At 41.8% G+C, this 17,275-nt stretch overlaps 1 protein-coding gene across 1 annotated transcript in view; it reads left to right on the plus strand.

Moving 5' to 3' along the window:
- The first annotated feature begins 14,728 nt into the window (after positions 1–14,728).
- The window catches only part of LOC146716590 (protein TANC1-like), a 33,809-nt gene continuing 31,262 nt past the window's right edge, over positions 14,729–17,275 (plus strand). The window contains exons 1-2 of the mRNA XM_085441642.1: positions 14,729–14,735; positions 15,326–15,652. Coding sequence (XP_085297768.1) covers positions 14,729–14,735; positions 15,326–15,652 — 334 coding nt within the window. The remainder of the gene's footprint in view (positions 14,736–15,325; positions 15,653–17,275) is intronic.

The raw sequence follows: 17,275 nt of genomic DNA on the forward strand, positions 1-17,275 counted from the left end.
TTGCTGTAGGTCAACGTCCGTTAAGCATAAAGTAACAGGTGAGCGCTCCTATTTATGGGTTTTGGGATCAAAGCAAAGTTATGACGTCAGAAAGGATCAAAGCAAAGTTACCGCGTCACAAGCGATCGAAGCGATTCTAATATGTGCGCATGCGCACATATGAGAAGCGATCGAAGGGAGTCTCATATGTGCGCATGCGCACACACGTGCTTGTTTGTGTAATATTGTTCACACTAAACTTGACCCTAATCAATTTAATATCAGTCAATCAAAGAAAATGTTAGTTTTGGAAAATTTTAAAATGACATAACTGACAGTTAAAACCTTTTTTGTTCATGTATTTGTATTTGTATTGTCTTCGGGTTTTTTTTTGCATACCATGTCAAGCTTTTCTGTATATAGTCATGTCGTAGATTTCGGAGCAAACAAGAAATTGAATTGGATTTTAATATTGCAGTGCTTGGATTTCGGATTTGGTGCTTAAAACTTCCTGAAACTGTAACCGTATTTCATTCACCACAAATAACTATCTGATTGAATAGTTTTCTTATCAGATAGAGAAATAAAACGAGTCGCAAAGTCTAAAAGCAACATTTCTCTGCCTGGGCTGTACCTCTGCACGTTAGTCTGTTTCAGTGTGTGACCCCCCACCCCCTCCCTGATCAGTCGGGGGTGAGTGCGCTAATGTGCCTGGAGGCCGTTTTAATGAGTGTTTGCTGGAAAACGAAAAATACAAGAAGGATTTGTACGTTTTCACAACGGGGGAGTTTGCGTAAGTACTAGTAAATAATTTTCTCGAGTGAGTACGTTACACATGTTATTTGTTTAAAATTGGTATTATTATTTTGCTAGCTAGCAAACTCGCGGGATAAAGGATTGAAGTGCACTCAGTGCGATACAATACGGTGGCGCTATTCTAACAGTTAGTTATTGCAGGGTAACTTGTAGAATATGCTGTGAATTGAACCAAGATTACACAGCAGTAGCAGTAATACGAGTTACTTCCCTCAAGTGAAAGCGTTAAACGTTAGCCCGATGCTTAACTAGCCAACGTCAGGCTTTCTGATTGAAGGCTAAAAGCGACGTTGTCACCAAGTAAACAGAATATTGATGATATTTTTGTGTATCGCTGCAGCCTTTTCAAGTATTAACCTGGTGTCTTTGGGAACAGCTTAGGGGGAAATGACGGTAATATGACTGAACCATATGGGAACAAAGAATAGGCACTTTTTTGTGCTACCGAAGTTTCCTCGCTTTCATTCAAAATCTGTTTCTCATTAAACAATTGAAACATGATGGCTTCAAGCTGACATTGAGGCCTGTGGGGCACTATCAGCCACTGAGACAGTAGACAAGTGACTATTTCACACTTTAAGGCTGCCTGTTTATTTAAGGGAGATGAACAGTACATTATAACTGTACATAATAATATCAATGATGATAGATTAAATAAATGGGTTTTTGAAAGACGCTTGTGCATTTTTAAAGTCTAAAGTGTTGAATTGATCTGAGTATGTCATCTGTTCAAAGCCTCTCCCAGTCAGTGCTGTTCTCTATGCCTGTCTTACTCTACATGATGTTATTAGCACAAACACTTTAAAGGTGATAATTAGGTCTACAACAATAACACAGACTGCAATGTAGTTAAGCGTCTTACAGTTAGTTTTGAATGAATGAACTTAAAAAACAACACAAGCAAAGCTCTGTCTCCTCCTGTTTTTTGTGTCACATAAGAAAGAAGCATCAATATCTGATGAGAAGACTTATTAATTTGGCCTTTCACGTGGTCTTATTCAGGTGATGCGAAGTGAAATATGCATCCTTTTTATGGTAATGTGCTGGAAAATGTTGAAAATGGACATTAAACGTGCTCACAAAGTGCTTGAATTTGACCCTGAAAGGTGTATGAAGCCAGAAAAAGTCACACTTGGAGTAAAAACCTCTCATAGCAAGTTAATCATATTCAATTGATTTGATGCTTTCAGCACAAAATTTAGCCACACAGTCAGGACAGCGTCTGATTTACCTTCATCGGTAAACGTGTTTATGCAGTACATAGTAACAGTGTGGCTGAGTCCTCTGGTTCAAATCAGTTCCAGTACATTTGGAGATGTAAGTCTTAACCTTTCACATGCATCGGGGAGGAAAAAACATTTAATCTTCACAGTACTGCCGAAGTGCAGCGATACATTGTGAAGTGCACATTTCCATTTCTCATACAGTACCGAGCAAAAGTCTTGAACCACCCCCTTATTTTTTCGTGTTTTGCCAGGTCAGTCTGTGTTAACGGTGTTATTAACTGCATTCTTCAACTAAAGAAGTGAGAACAAATGATGTGGGCTTTTGTTTTTTTGCAATAGGCTGCAAGTAAATGTGTACAGATACAATTTAAAATTGGTTCTTTGTTAAGTTTTCTGGTCCTTTCCATGACTTAGGTGTCTGTTTATGTTTGAATGTTTCAGAGATTAGTGTGAAGGGTCTTAACAGACAAAAAGTGGTCAAATACAAGCCCTGGATTAAAAATCAGAAACACTTTAAAAAGCCTGGAGAGCTATTCCTTAATACCACTTTAAAGATTACAGGGAAGTCCGGATCCCTGGAAGCAAATGAGGGATGGCTCAAGACTTTTGCACAGTGCTGTACATGTCATGTTCCCTGTTTTATAGCTCAGCTCAAACTGACACGTTCTCACTAACTGCTTCTCATTTTCTCCACAGTAAACTTTGACCACTTCCAGATACTGCGGGCCATCGGGAAAGGAAGCTTTGGAAAGGTAATGCAGCCTCCATTTTTCACGCCACTTGTATATTGTTTGCCCTTAATTACCCACCACGGTCGTCATCTCTAAAGAATCAGTGCAAGCGAAGCGAAATGTGCTGGGATTACACTTCAGTTCTCGTGTGCTGCTGTTATTTAATAACAGTTATAAATGCAGCTTATGCAATTATTTCTATAAAGTCAGTTAGAGGAGAGCCGATTTCTATTTCATCTCACTCAATCTAGGTGGGAATTTTGACCCCACGTCTCAATTTAATTACACAGCACATTGAATGTCTGGATGAGACTTCAGTAATGAATTCAGGACTGTGTGTGTGTGTGAGATACACAATTGGGGCTGCAGAGATTGGAATAGTTTACCTTCATTTTAAATATCACTGCCCTGTGCACATTGTCGGCTTTAAAATTCAAACTTAAAGAGTTTGTAAGTAAACTGGCTGAGATGAGACAGACGATGCACCGGGTCCTCGTCTGAGTGCTGGCTTTCAGTTGTGCTGTCTCTGTTGCCCAGCCATGCACACACAGACACTGTGCTACACTTACACAGTGAGACAGATGCTCACAGAGACGTCCAGATACATTTTGTCCTTGCTGGAGGTCATCTTGTGTTTTTTGGCCCACTGTGGCCTCACACCGAGCTCCTGCTGTTTTTTGAACACTTTAACAGCACCAGTCTTTAGCTTCCTGTTGAACACACTTAAGTGGGGGAGGTGTTATTATTAGTGGTAAATGATTTGTGTATTTGTTGGATGCACCTCAGAGCAACAGGAAACATGACACGACACGCTCCAGTAACCTGCAGTCTTTACAGTGAGGACACGCAAACATTAACCCTCTGCTCCTTACAGAAACTCTCTAAATCCTGTAAGTTTCTTGACTGCCACTTGGAAAGTTGAAACTTCAGCTCCCTCCACAGATTTTCTACAGTACTGATGTCTGGAGACTGACTAGACCACTCCATGATCTTATAGCACTTCTCCACTAGTACATACTCAGATCAGCTTGCTGTGACTCAACTCATTTTCCATTACAATCAAGTACCACCTAATGTGCGTGGGGTCATTACAGCAAAGCGGCCCGATGTCCATGTTGTCATTTATGAGCAACACGAATGCCACAACAAAGGAAGACGTCGCAGCGATGATGTATCTGTGGCTTTTTGTCACACTTGGAAACCACGGTGTTGTGCAGCTATTTGCCTTGTTGCAGGGTTTTTAAAAAACTGCAGTTTTGATTTTAGTGAAAGACACCGTCTCATGACTCATTGAGTGCCGCGACTGACGAGCCAATCCGTGGCCTGCAGTCTGACGATGTCACATTTCCTGACTGCTTGGAACCCCGACTAAGTCGTCCTGTAGCCCACATCATCATGTTTCCATCTCTCTGCTTGACTGCGGGGATGCTACTTTTTGCATCACACTCCTATTTCAAAAGGTCAGTTAAAGCCACATAATTGGAATTTGGTTTCATCTCCCCACAGCACTTTCTCCAAAGTCTTCCCTGAATCATTTAGATGTTCACTGGCACTTGAGATGGGCCTATACATGTTTCTCCTTGAACAGGTAGCTACCCTATGTTAGCCTAGCTTTCTATCACTGATGCTCTGTGTGTATGCTGCTGCCTCTCGTCTCGTGTTACTTAAAAAATTAACCCCACAGCTTCAATAACCGTATCTAAAAATCTCTCAGTGAAAGTTACGGTTGTAGGTTTGGAAACATTTTGGGGTAGCCAGTGTTAAATAGAGACAGGGCCACATTCTTTATCTAGTCATTGTAATGAAAGAAGCACATTAAAAACTATATGAGAGTTTGCTTTTAACAAGCATGTAATGACTCTACTTAGTTTAGGTAGTCTTAGGGAGTCAAACTGAAAGTAGCATTTTGTGGATGTTTTCCCTGCTGCCCGATCCCATCAGTCTCTTAAAGCATCATTTCTTATGCGCCCTGGTGTGACAGTGGTTTCATGGCGCTACAGGTTACCTGAGCACATCAGGTATATTACGGTTGAAAACCAGTGCCCGGCCTTCCAGTGGGTGTTCGACCCCTCGTGCACAGCTCAGGAGTCTAAACGACCCAGCAGTTATGGACATGTGTGTTTTTGGTGTGCTGTCCCTCGTTCTCCCTGCTTGCAGGTATATCTGTGTTTGTGTGTGGATGCCGGAGTTTCTGAGAGCACCTGTTTACAGGCACCTTCAGGCCTGGTGGGTGTGGCCCTGCCAGGTGGTTGGCCACCAGGGCCGTGCAGAGAGGTTTAAAGGGGCGGGTGCTCAAAGTTAAAAAGGGGCACATTGAACCAGGCTGAATAACAACAACACACATTCATCAAGAATCTAATATGGGAAGGGCAGGGCTGTGTTGATCTGAGACTGTAAACATTAAAAAGTCCATAGGAGAGATGGTAGCTGATTAAACAAGGGTCATGAGATAATAACAAAATGCAAAGATTGGTGACAGCGCTTGGAACCATAAGGCAACAAAAAACTGTGAGAAATAATTTAGGCTCTGCCTGTGAATCACTCTTTGCTTCTCTTCTTCCTTCCTTCCCATCATTTCATATATCACTCTCCACTTGCTGTCTATGTGAGAACAAGGCACAACTTGCTATTGCAATAAACTATAATCTAATTATCCACACCTAACAACTCCTGCACTTAATCTATAATAAAATGATGACAGAAAAATGTTATAGCCCTGCCTTTAGTAGCCTCACACAGCTCCTGCTGTTTCCTCCTCATGTCCTTACCAGCCATGTCTGCACAATGTTATATCATGAGTAATATTTTTAAAAAATCCATCTAAATAAAACACACACATGCACACACAGTGACATTTTAGACCTTCTTCAGAATACTGTATATACTATGGGCATCGCACTGATCCAGAATCCTTACATTATTATTTATTACTAGAGCTACAATAATAAAGCAATGAGGAGGGGGAAGTAATAAATATGAAATAATGTATTTAGCTGGAGGAGGTGGCTGGGGAGAGGGAGGTCTGGGCCTCTTTGCTTAGGCTGCTGCCCCCGCGACCCGGCCTCGGATAAAGCGGATGAAGATGGATGGATGGATAATGTGTTTATGATGATTCCATTTGTTTCACTATCCACTCTGTGCAGGGCAAAGCTTATTACATTTTTAAACTGTAGAGATACAATCATTTTACTGCTGTAAAATCCAAATTTTGTCTTATTTAAAATATAAATCTAATATAATCTGCTTCTTAATGTATGTTCTTTAAAATACAGCATGTTTTTAATATATTATAATTATTATGTGGGCATGCATATTAGATGGTTTTTTAGTGAAATATAATCCCTCCAGAAAGGCAGGAAAAGCCCGGAAACTTACTTTAAAACTAAATATGTTCCTAAAACGGTGACAGAGCTACAGACCCATGACAGCCTTACACAGGTAGCCAGCAGCTATGACCAGCACTACTTGTGCAGTTAATAAAAGGACAGGTAATGTTTGTCGCGCTGTTGCACACACAGCACGCTCGTTTGTTTCAGTTCGTCAGTTGCAACAAGACAGCTTACAACGTGTACGTAATAAGCTGATACTCCTGTGTGCTATACACTACAGTGTACGCTGTACACCTACTTACTGGTTGTGTCGCATCAGTCTGTGTCTCTGAGTTAACTTGTGTTTCTCCTACAGCTCCGGACCGCTAAAAATGCGCGTGCTCTTTGTGAGCTCGTTCCCGGCTCGTAACCAGCGCGTTCTGCCGTCAAGGGCGATCATTGGTTAAATGTGATCATGTGACTGATGCAAGCCAGATCCTTTCATTTAGCAAAACTGTGATTAATAGTTAAATATTATTGTTGAGGGGCAAAGACAGGACTCCGCACGCACACACACATAAAAAAATAAATAAATAAAAATTTTTTTTAAAAGTTGCCTCAACAAAAGGGCACTTTGGGCAAACATCAGGAAAGGGGCGGGTGCTCAAGCCCCTCTAGCCCCCCCCTCTGCACGTGCCTGTTGGCCACACTTGAAGACCATCACGCAGCTGATCAAGCCTTGTCGGAGGAGCTACTTAAGAATGCGGTGGCGCTCTCTCTGACGCTGGATCATTGCGTGACTTCACGTTAGTCTCTCGGCCAGTCAGTACGGATAGTCTGCCGCATTGTATGTGTCTTACGGCTGCCTGTTTGTTATCTCCCCAGGAGAAGCGTGGAGACGAGAGGGCAGCGAGCACGGGGTGCTCAGACACTGAGGAGCGGAGACAAGGAACACTAGCACTGGGAAGAGGACATTTCACGGGAGTCGGGAACGCACTGCGGATTTATTGTTATTTTCCATTCACTGTAAATAAACGCACTGCTTGCATTCAGAGCTCCGTGCCTGGCTCCTCCTTCCTCACATCCCCACGGTTGACGCTGGCCAACCGTGACAAATAGCTTTTCTTAGATTCATTATTAGTTCAACATTGACAAATAGTAGTTGACTAATATCAGGAGCCAAAAAGAAAACAAAAAACAAACTAAATAAATATTTCAGACGCTGAAAATAAATTATTACGGTTGTTTAAATTTGCTGTCAGCAAGTTAGGTCTAATGCATGTAGTCAATCTAATGAATCAATATTACATGTAAAAAGTACAGAACTGAAAATGAAACTAAAATATAACGGTAAATGAACTGGTTCTTGTATAAAACCTTTCTACTCTCTACAACTTGCCTCATTCATGCACTCACTTTTTTCTATGCTTTTTCTCTGTAAGTGCTTTCTATCTAACATTAATACGCATTCATCCTCCCGATGGATGCATCGGAGAGCAACTTGGGGTTAGCGTCTTGCCCAAGGATATTTGGCATGCAGGCTGGAGCAGGCGGGGATTGAACCAGCAACTTTCTGATTAGTAGGTTTCCTGCTCTACCTGAGCTACAGACACCCCAATTTGTGGTGCTCTGGAAACAACACGTTCTCATCCCAACAGGTAACGATGCTATGTGACAAATCATCGGTATGTGTAAATGTGTTTTTTGTTCTAATCATGAATCGCTTTGTAAAACAAGACCTGATAGGGTTAAGGTTAAAGTTATGGTTAGAGTTAATGTTAGGGATAGGGCTGGAATGGACGGCTGGAGCCTCTCCTCCAAGTGTGTGTTACTGCCGCCATCAGCATTCTGTTGTATTCTGTTGTCTGCTTTTCTCTGTAAGCGCTTCGAGCCTGTACTTTTTTGCTTTAGCTGAGTAATGAAGTTGAATCAGTACTTTAACTTTCACTGGAACAATAGTATTTTTACTTCTACTTAAGTGGAGAATGTCTGATCTTTTGCCAACTCTGGCTGTCTCTCAGTCTTGGAATACCCACTTGTTGTCCAGCGGTGTCCTGGGAATATGGGAACTAGACAGACTGGGGAAACAATGGGAGGAGACACAAAGATGGAATCACTTTTACCATCTTTTATGTATTTGCTGGTCGTCTTATTTCTTCTATTTTGCAAGCACAGTGTTGCAATCATTGTCTTTGTGGTACAATGACACAGGTAGAATGCAGGTGTTTTCATGTAACACGATGCCAGAAAGATGAGTAATGTGTTTTGAAGAGAAGATAAAACATCATGTTTGAACAAAGATAAGCAGCAGACACGTCTGTGTGTGAGTTGTTCAGGTTCAGTAAGAAGGTAATATGTCTGCAGAATTTGTAATTCTTATGAAGATATTGCTTGTACAATAAATAAAATCCCTTTAACTTCTTCTGGAGAGTGTCTTTATATATTTAGTCGTTTTGGGGCGATCCTTTATTTAGTAGTAACTCTAGTCGGGGATATATATCAGAGTTTACTTTCAGATATGAGCATTGTGTTTCCTGTGGATGAATGAATGAATTATTTATTTATGTAATTTTTGAAAGACTGGCTCATGTAAAATCTCTGAAAGTATGACAAAGCTCCCCTGTTACACTTTATGGACACCTGAGCGTCACCATGAGGGCCTGTCTTTATTCACTTTATTCACTGAAATCCACTTTTATAATGAATTCACAGTAATCACTGACACCTTCAGAGCATTACATTCATTAAAGACGTCTTCTACACCTACTCTTCCAGACGACCGACACATACTTCAACCACTGCAGGTTAACCAGCCACTCATCAGTAAAGCAAAAACTAAATGTAAATGTCCTCATGTGGAAAAGACTGAAACACAACTCCCATATATCACTAATGTAACAGATCCATTTAGGGAGAGTGAGAACACTAGGCTGGATGTGTTTTAATGCAGGAACATTCATCATGTCTTCAGTTCAACAAATCATTTACATTGAATATGTGAGCTGGATGGTTACACGACACAATGTGATTGTCAACAATAACTGCAATGAACGCTGGTTTGAGGGCGGAGTCAAGGAGGCCATTTACGTGAAAAGGGAAAGACCCTCTCTGAATCAAGGAGGGGGCCTAAGGGTACATCTGTCACCATCTTACAATGCTGTGATTGCAGCCGTTCTCCAACTCTCTGTGAATGGTACTCAGGACCATTGATCAGTGGTTGTTGATCAATGGTCATGAGAATTTGCATAATCATGATTAAGGAACTGACCTCCCAGCCCATTGTTCCTTCAGTCGGCTGGTTTCTCTGACTGAAAACGCTACGTCCAGAAGAACAGAATCAACTTTTGGAGATTTACTTCCCTGATGATTGAGCACGCATCAAGACCTTTTAATCAGGCCAACAAATATCTTGTACTCAATTTTAGCAGCAGCCATTGTGACACTGATGATAAAACTTGTGTAAAAGTGCGAAGCTGTAAAAAAGTAATTATAAAAAAGCGTTTTTGTAGCTGAATGTTACTGGATAGCTGTTTCATCTGTAACACATCAAAATAACCTGCTAAGGTTTAATAGGCTATAAGGAACACACTCACTTCCTGAGCCCTGGGCAATAAGAGACGTTTTGTGTTTTATGATTTATTGATATGTTTGATCCTTTCTGACCTGCGTTAATGAAGCAGTCATTAGAGCACCATGTCCGCTAGAATAGTTCTGTAGTTTGATGCTTGAGTCGTTGCAGACTTGTTGAAACTCCCTCACCCGTCAAAGCAGCGTCTTTGTTATTCGAGTCCAGCAGATGGCAGTGTTTCACTGTCTGACGGCTGTCTGAAGCTTCAGCTGGATTATCCGTTTTCATGTTTGATTAGAGGTTTGTGTGTGTGTGTGTGTGTGTGTGGGTGGGTTTTTAGCCACGAGTTGTCCACGATAAAGCATATTGAATGGCCTGTCTAATATTGTTAGAATTCTCCTTTGGGTTAGTTTCATTACTCAATCGGGACATTTATTTGGAAAAAGAAAAAAAGGGAAAAAAAGAAAAAAAAAGAAAAGAATTAAAAATAAATAAATCCTCATAGTTTACATTTACAAATATCAATACTGAATGTTACGTCCCTCTGCAGCTTCTAATCGTCTCAGTGTTTTCAGCTGGTGCTAATTGGCCACACCTAGTCAGGTGTGGATAAAAGCATACCTGAGGCAAGCTTCCCGGCAGTGCACTAGTCTTTGCCTTGGTGGCACCAGCCATTTTAGCCAACCTGGTTTTCCATTTTAGGATGAAACCTCTTCTCACCCACACTCTGCTATTCATCTCTGTTTTTATGTTGCGGCTTTTGAGCCGGGTCGTAACACTGAAGATTACAAAGATCAACATTAAGACCAGTCTGTGCATTCAAAGCAGTGACAGAAAAGAGTGTGGGGCATTAACCCCCACTCACTTCACAGTTCACGTTCACAGCGAGCTTCGTCGAAATTTACAATGAGACCCTGAGGGACCTTGTGTTCACCGGCAAGTCCAGCAAGAGACCTGAGCATGAGATCCGCAAGACAGCCAGCAACGAATTGACAATCACTAATCTCACCTATGAGCGGGTCTCCAATGAGGATCAGGTACAGCAGACAGACATCTGTAGCTCAGAACAAATTAATTTCAAATCTGCTGACAAATTGTTACCAAACTTTGAAAATACATCAAACTTTATCGATGCTCTATGTTTTAAAACGTTCCCTCGTCCTCTCAGGTTCTCCGTCTGATTGCTTTGGCCAATCAGAATCGCTCCACTGCCCAGACAGCCCAGAATGACCGCTCGTCTCGCTCCCACTCAGTCTTCCAGCTGGATATTGAGGGAGTTAATGCCGGCAGGGATGTCAAGTGCAAATGTATCACACTGGAAGTACCAGCATCAGGAATGTGGTTTCTTCTTTTTGGATCTATAATATTTAGTCTGGTTAGTTATTGTTACTGTAACCAGTGCAAAATCTGCTCTGATGACTCAACGTTAATGTTTGAGCCCCTGAGCGCTAAAAGAAGTGTTTTGTAAAGTATTAAAACTACCTTTAATGGAAGGAAAAACGGATCACTGCTTCCTATAAGAGTTGGTTTTCTCTGTGTGTGTAGCCACTCTGTGCCTGGTGGACTTGGCTGGCAGTGAGCGAATGGTGAAGAGCCAGTCTCAGGGTGACCGTTTCAAAGAGATGACCGCCATCAACAGCTCACTGTCCAACCTGGGCGTCATTATCGCCGCTCTGGCCAAAAAGGTCTGCAGCTGACTGGTTTTTTAAGGAAGCAAAAGAAGATCAGATCAGATGAGCATGATGTGTCTATTGGAAACAAGTTCAAAGAATTGTCTAATAATGAGTTGCTGTGCATCCACACTGCCTGACATATTTTACCTTTACAAATAAAGCAGGTACAACAGATTCATGTACCAAAACAAATGTCAGGAACTTCACCAGATCACAGGGCATTGATCCTTTCTCTCTCTCGCTTTTTTTTTTTTTTACTCATCTCTGGAATTTTTCTTTTGTGTTGATCTTTACTCATACCAAGGCTGCTGGCTTGGGGCTGGCTATGAGCTCTGGATAGCTTTAACTTTAACAACATCTTCTTCTTCCTTACCTTCTTTAAAATATTCAATGTTCAGCTGGGTGAGGGTGATTTAAGGGTCTGTGGAGTTTGATGTTGGAAACACAGTGAGGCGGTTTGCCTCTAACAACAGGTTAGTGTGTGTCTGTGAGTGTGTGTGCCTATATATGAAACTAGCTGGCTTGTAATCAGACATACTGGAAGCTGATCAGCCAGTCACTACTCCATGTCGAGAAGTTGAATATCGTCTGATTCCGATCCCTGGCCAGTTGATCGGTCCATTTGTACTTTGTACTAAGGATCTGACAGATTAAACAACATTTAATGTCGACTTTGAAGGATATTTGAATACTCTTTACGGGGTAATGTGTACAGAAGTTCAGGGTTGCGCTGTATGCATTTAAAAATGTCTTACTTTATTCATAATCTAGCAGCTATACACAGGTCAGAGGTGGAAGTAGGTGGCACTTAAATTTCATTTAAATGAATGGTCTTTGATTAAACTGTTACTTTTCACATCATCTCTTTTAATCCAAATTACATAAATCTAAAAAATAAATTTTCAGTGAAAATAATTTCTTTTGTGCATAGCTCAGAAATATGGCCTCACCATTGCCTCCTCATTTAGTTTGCATGGACCTGTGCAAATTAGTCCCCACCTCACCCTTTCAACCATGTGTCCTGCATGACTGAGCAGCTTGGTGCGAGATGCACTAGTAGCACAGCTCATAGCAATGACAAAAATGTAACACCAGCCTCCAATTTATCACTTGTAGCTTACCAGTGCCTGCACTGGTTTCTGGGTTTGATGAGAACATTAATAATACCAACAGCTCTGCTGATTCCTTAGTAGTCTATTAGTTTGCACTTTAGCATGGACACCCAGTCCCCTTTGCAGCATTGCTTATAATCACTAATCACTTCCTGTGAAGCTCTTCTAATTTTAATTTGCAATCTGACTTGCTTCATCTGCACTATGAGTTAGAACAAAGAAAACACACCTGTGCAGTGTCAGTCACTACTCGTTGTGTGAAACCTTTTGGGATCGAATACCATCTGTGTCACATTATATTCATCCTTCCCCATGTACGTCATTGGGTTTAGACAGAGCTGTATCGGCATGAGACGGCGTTAAGGTGACAGTTGCCACAGTGTGACGTTGTGCTGTATCTATAGCCCTAAAAGACGTCAGGGGATTTACTCAAGCTGACAGGAAGATGGCATAGTCTATTGATGCATTAATTCAACTGCCGTTTCTACTCACAAAGCCTCCAGTGCCTATAAAAATGCTGGGATTCCATTCTGAGTGAGGAATGAATAGCAAATTGTAACTCTATGATGCTGTATTTATCCACTGTTGAAACCCCCCCCCCCCCCCCTTTTTTTTTTTTCCTGACTGCACTCCTAGACTAGAGGACAGGGTGCCAGATTTTAAACTTTTCCCTTGCCCTTATATTTGTCTGATATTCTTGAACTAATAAGAATATCGGACTTGCTGATGAAAATTATAGTTATGCAGGAGAAAGTAATGCATGCCGAAGCAAGATCCAACACAACAATTTGGATTTCCAATACTCCAGAGTTGACATAAATGATTACCATGATTCAGTCATTCTGCCCCCCAAAGCAATATCATTGCTAACGTGCTGAATAATTTATGTAAGCTGCGATATAGTATCTTCCAGCTTGCAGCTTTGACACCACCCAGGATAAGATGTGCACTGGTGCCAAATGTGTTGCTGTCAGTTGCACGCAATTACGTTACTTTAGTTAACTCAAAATGAGTTTTGTGAGAGAATGCCATCTCTGCAAGTGTGGTTGTTAACTTCAGTAAGCAGGTTTCAGGAAAGTTAGCGAAACGAGCTGGTATGAAGTAAAGTCATGCTGCATAAAACCCAGTTCTTAATGGAAATCGGTGCCTCCGTCTCTCTCAGCTCTTTGCTGTGGTCACAGACAGATTGCTGGGAGGGTGCATTAGCTGCTCAAACCCACAGACCCACACAGACATGCAGAAAGTAACACTAGTTGTGCATCAAAATCTGTCAGTAATGAAGACGTTATGAGCAACTATCAAACACCTGAACTTTGAAACGGACAGAACACAGTTTTGCAGAAATGCAGCATGTGCTATAACTATGGTCAGCTTGTTTTCCTTTCTTGATCCCTAATTCTACGACCCCTTTATTGTACACCCATTACAAACTATGAAATGCCATGTGCATGTAATTTTCGAGTCTAATTAGCTGTGTTTAGCTATCCTTTGAAGCTGTGACTGACTGGCTGCTTCACTGCTAACAGCAGATTCTTGAGCTGTATCTGCAGCAGAGGGCTTTTAAATCTGCAGCAGAGTGATGTTAAATTAAATTGTTACATCGGTGACTATGGCATGCTAGTCTGCTATGTACTTGAGTGGGCGGGTGGAGTGTTTTTGGGAAGGGGGTGTAAAGTACCACTGGTCTACAACATCCCACCCACACTCCTTAATAAAATTGTGCAGGAAGGAAAAGAAAGAACAAAGTCACAGTGCGTCCACAAGTCAGACTGATGCCTGTGATTAATGTTCTCTGTTCTTTGAAGTTTCACTTTGACTCTGATTTCAGAAGCACATTAATTTGGCTTTGTTTTGCATTAAAAGCTCCTTGATGGAATTAGTGAGACTTTGCAATGTCTTAACATTTACAAAACAGCTCCCTCAGAAGGTCCTTCACGAGGGGCCTGGACTTGACTGCATGTAGTTGTTTATAAAATAAAAATTCAAATTTTCACTAAGCTTGAATAAATAATTACATATTCTTCTTAGCAAGGTCCTGTAGTTTAGCCAGTCAGATCACGATGACTTTTAATGCCGTGGTCCGAGCAGGGTTTATCGTGACTGCTGCCATGAGAGGACTTCATGTTTGCCCAGGAAACCAGCGCAGGAATCACAGGGTCCAAGATGTGTTTGTTGTATTAATATTAGTGGTGATGCAACGTGCTGCGCCATTATGAAATCCAGATTAGTAGTGTGTGATGCAAACATGGCCAGCTGGCTGGCCGGCTCCAGTCCACTAACAGTGCTGATGTTCCTGTATCCAGCTGCCTGTCATCATGGAGAGTTAGTCCTTTCCTTTGCTTTTAAGATTGTGGTAGGTCGCTGTGTTGGCTCGAGGGGAGATTAAAGGAGTTCTTCTTCTAGAAGAGACACCTGTCTAAACTGAAGGGGTAAAAAAAAAATGTCCATGTTTGGTTTTATATTGTTATTCCTGCTCTTTTGCATTTTCCCCTCCGACTAGTTGTTGCAGTTGCAGTTGCTGTTTGCACTGGATGATTCCAAATCATTCAAACGCTGATTCTTAACAATAACAATACATTACGTTCTATAAATCTGTGCAATATTACTTTCCGAGTTTCACGAGTATAGGAAGACGATCGCTGTAAATATAAAATGAGCTTCTGAGAACTGTTGATAGGGCAATCAGCAAAACCACCAAGCCACTCAAAGCTGAAAGTTCCATTACAGCTCGGTGTCTCACTAGAGATTAAGACGGATAAATGTTCATCGCACATAAAGACCATTACTCAGATATATCTTGTGCCTCTTCCCCTCATTTCACCTCCCTCACTTGCTGAAAATCCCTTCTCTCTCTCTCTCTCTCTCTCTCTCTCTCTTTTTTTTTTTTTTTTTAAATTTAAATCTGCTCTCAGCCACCATCACTAGTTCTTCAGAGAATGATGACCGCAGCGGCTCCAGCCTGGAGTGGAGTAAAGATGGCAGCCTAAGAGGCAGCGGTCGCCATGGCCTGGCACAGAGCGTGCGGGCGGACACCTGCTCTCCTGTGGCCGAAGAAGACTCCAGCAGTGCCACAGCAACACCTGCAGACACCCCATCCAGGACAGACCAGCAGCACCCTAACATATCTGCGGGTGCTCCAGGGCCACCACACCCTCCAAGTCACTCACCTGAGGGACCCATTGCGTACCCGCCACAGACATCAGCTTCCCTCATGATGCCGAGGCCAAACTCTGTAGCAGGTAAGACTCCTTGGTTTTTGAGGTCTTGACATCTGGAGCTCAAGAAGTATACAGGAAATGCTCTGTATACTTTTCATCTGTGACTGCATTGTGTTGCCTGTCAAGATCGTAACCGTGAGATACGACCTGTGCCAGAGGCTGACATGTGGCATGTCAGTTTAATCCAAGCGAGTGATAGACACCGAAGAGTGAGAGCATCTGTAGTAGGTTTAGAAGAAATAAGAAGTCAATAGTTGAAAGAACGGACTGTGCTTTTCAGAACAGGAGTATCAAGGCAGAAGTTTGGGATTAGACAGCTGCTGTGTGGTGTGGCTCGCCACTGCCTCGCCATGTCAAACCTAAGCACACGCTGATCTGTTCTGCATTCCTGCCCTGGAGCCTCCCTGTTGTGGTTCAGCTTACCATATCCACACAGCTGTCACAGTTGTTGATATTTCCCCCTTCACCCCCTTTTCCCTTATGTCTTTTCACCCATACTATTCCCAGGTCTCCTCATACCTTATTGCTTTTGACCTCGGCCTATTTTTGGTGAATCAAACAGCAGTACGTTTAGCATTTTCCTATATATAATTTTGCCTAAATGCAGTTTGTAGCTAAGCTGACAGTATGAGTCATGTACAGCTTTTATCATCCACTCACTCACCCACCTCCCTTCTTTACTCCTTATCCCATTCAGGGTTGGAGGCGTTGCCTGCAGTTTATCCTAGTGGGGTACGCCCTGGACAGGTTTGACTAGAGATGCGCAGGACCCCCCCCCCAAAAAAATTACCTTTCAAATGCAAAATATTATTTTTTATTACAAAAGACATGATCAAACTTTCCCTCAAGCTGCAGTAAGTTGCAAGATCTTCTCACACTTAGTTGAAAATAAAGTGCTCTGCTATTGCAAAGAGGCACAAAGAATTATACCCAGCTTTCCCTGACATACTTCACACTAGCAACATATTAGCATGTAGCTATAAGTTTGATTGCGACTATTTGCCTGCACCGCCGTGTACATGTTCCGCATGGACATAGACTCGGTGCATCTGTATTTTGACACGTAAGTGAATCTTGAACTAATCAGGAGTATATTTTATGGCTCAAATGTTAATGCAAGCTTATGCTAATGATTTTACTCCATAATTAGCAGGGCTGCCCATGCTTGTTGATAGAATGAATGTACACTTGAATAAACGTTGACGGACCAGAGTGGTATGTTAACTGTAAGGCTGTAGAAACAAAAGAGTGAGACTACATTAGAGTCCAACTCAAAGGAGCAAACAGAAAGAGAAGAAAAGACAAACAGTTTAGAGCACAGATGAAATGTTTGTTACATTGAATTTTGAAAGCAGACAATTCTGCCAGTGAGGGAAAATCACAGCAGGGGCAACCTGGGCTGAGCTGTGAAAAGAAGCATAAAAACATGAGTGACTCAGGTCAAACACCTGGCCTAGACAGAGACGACTCAAAGTTTAAAAGACCTCATGAGACTTTTTCCTCTAGAATCTTCCTTGAATATGTTGTTTTGCTTTACCTCTTTAGTCTGTATGTAGCAGCTGCCAATGTTTTGAAGTTCAGATACTTGACTCCTGCCTCCCTTGGGTTTATTCTTGATGAAATATAGTAACAGTTCCCGTGTGT

Source organism: Copadichromis virginalis, linkage group LG3 (genome assembly GCF_057382275.1).
Source record: "Copadichromis virginalis isolate Kocher_CV1m ecotype Utaka linkage group LG3, C_Virginalis_male_GT1.1, whole genome shotgun sequence".
Taxonomy (NCBI): Eukaryota; Metazoa; Chordata; class Actinopteri; order Cichliformes; family Cichlidae; genus Copadichromis; species Copadichromis virginalis.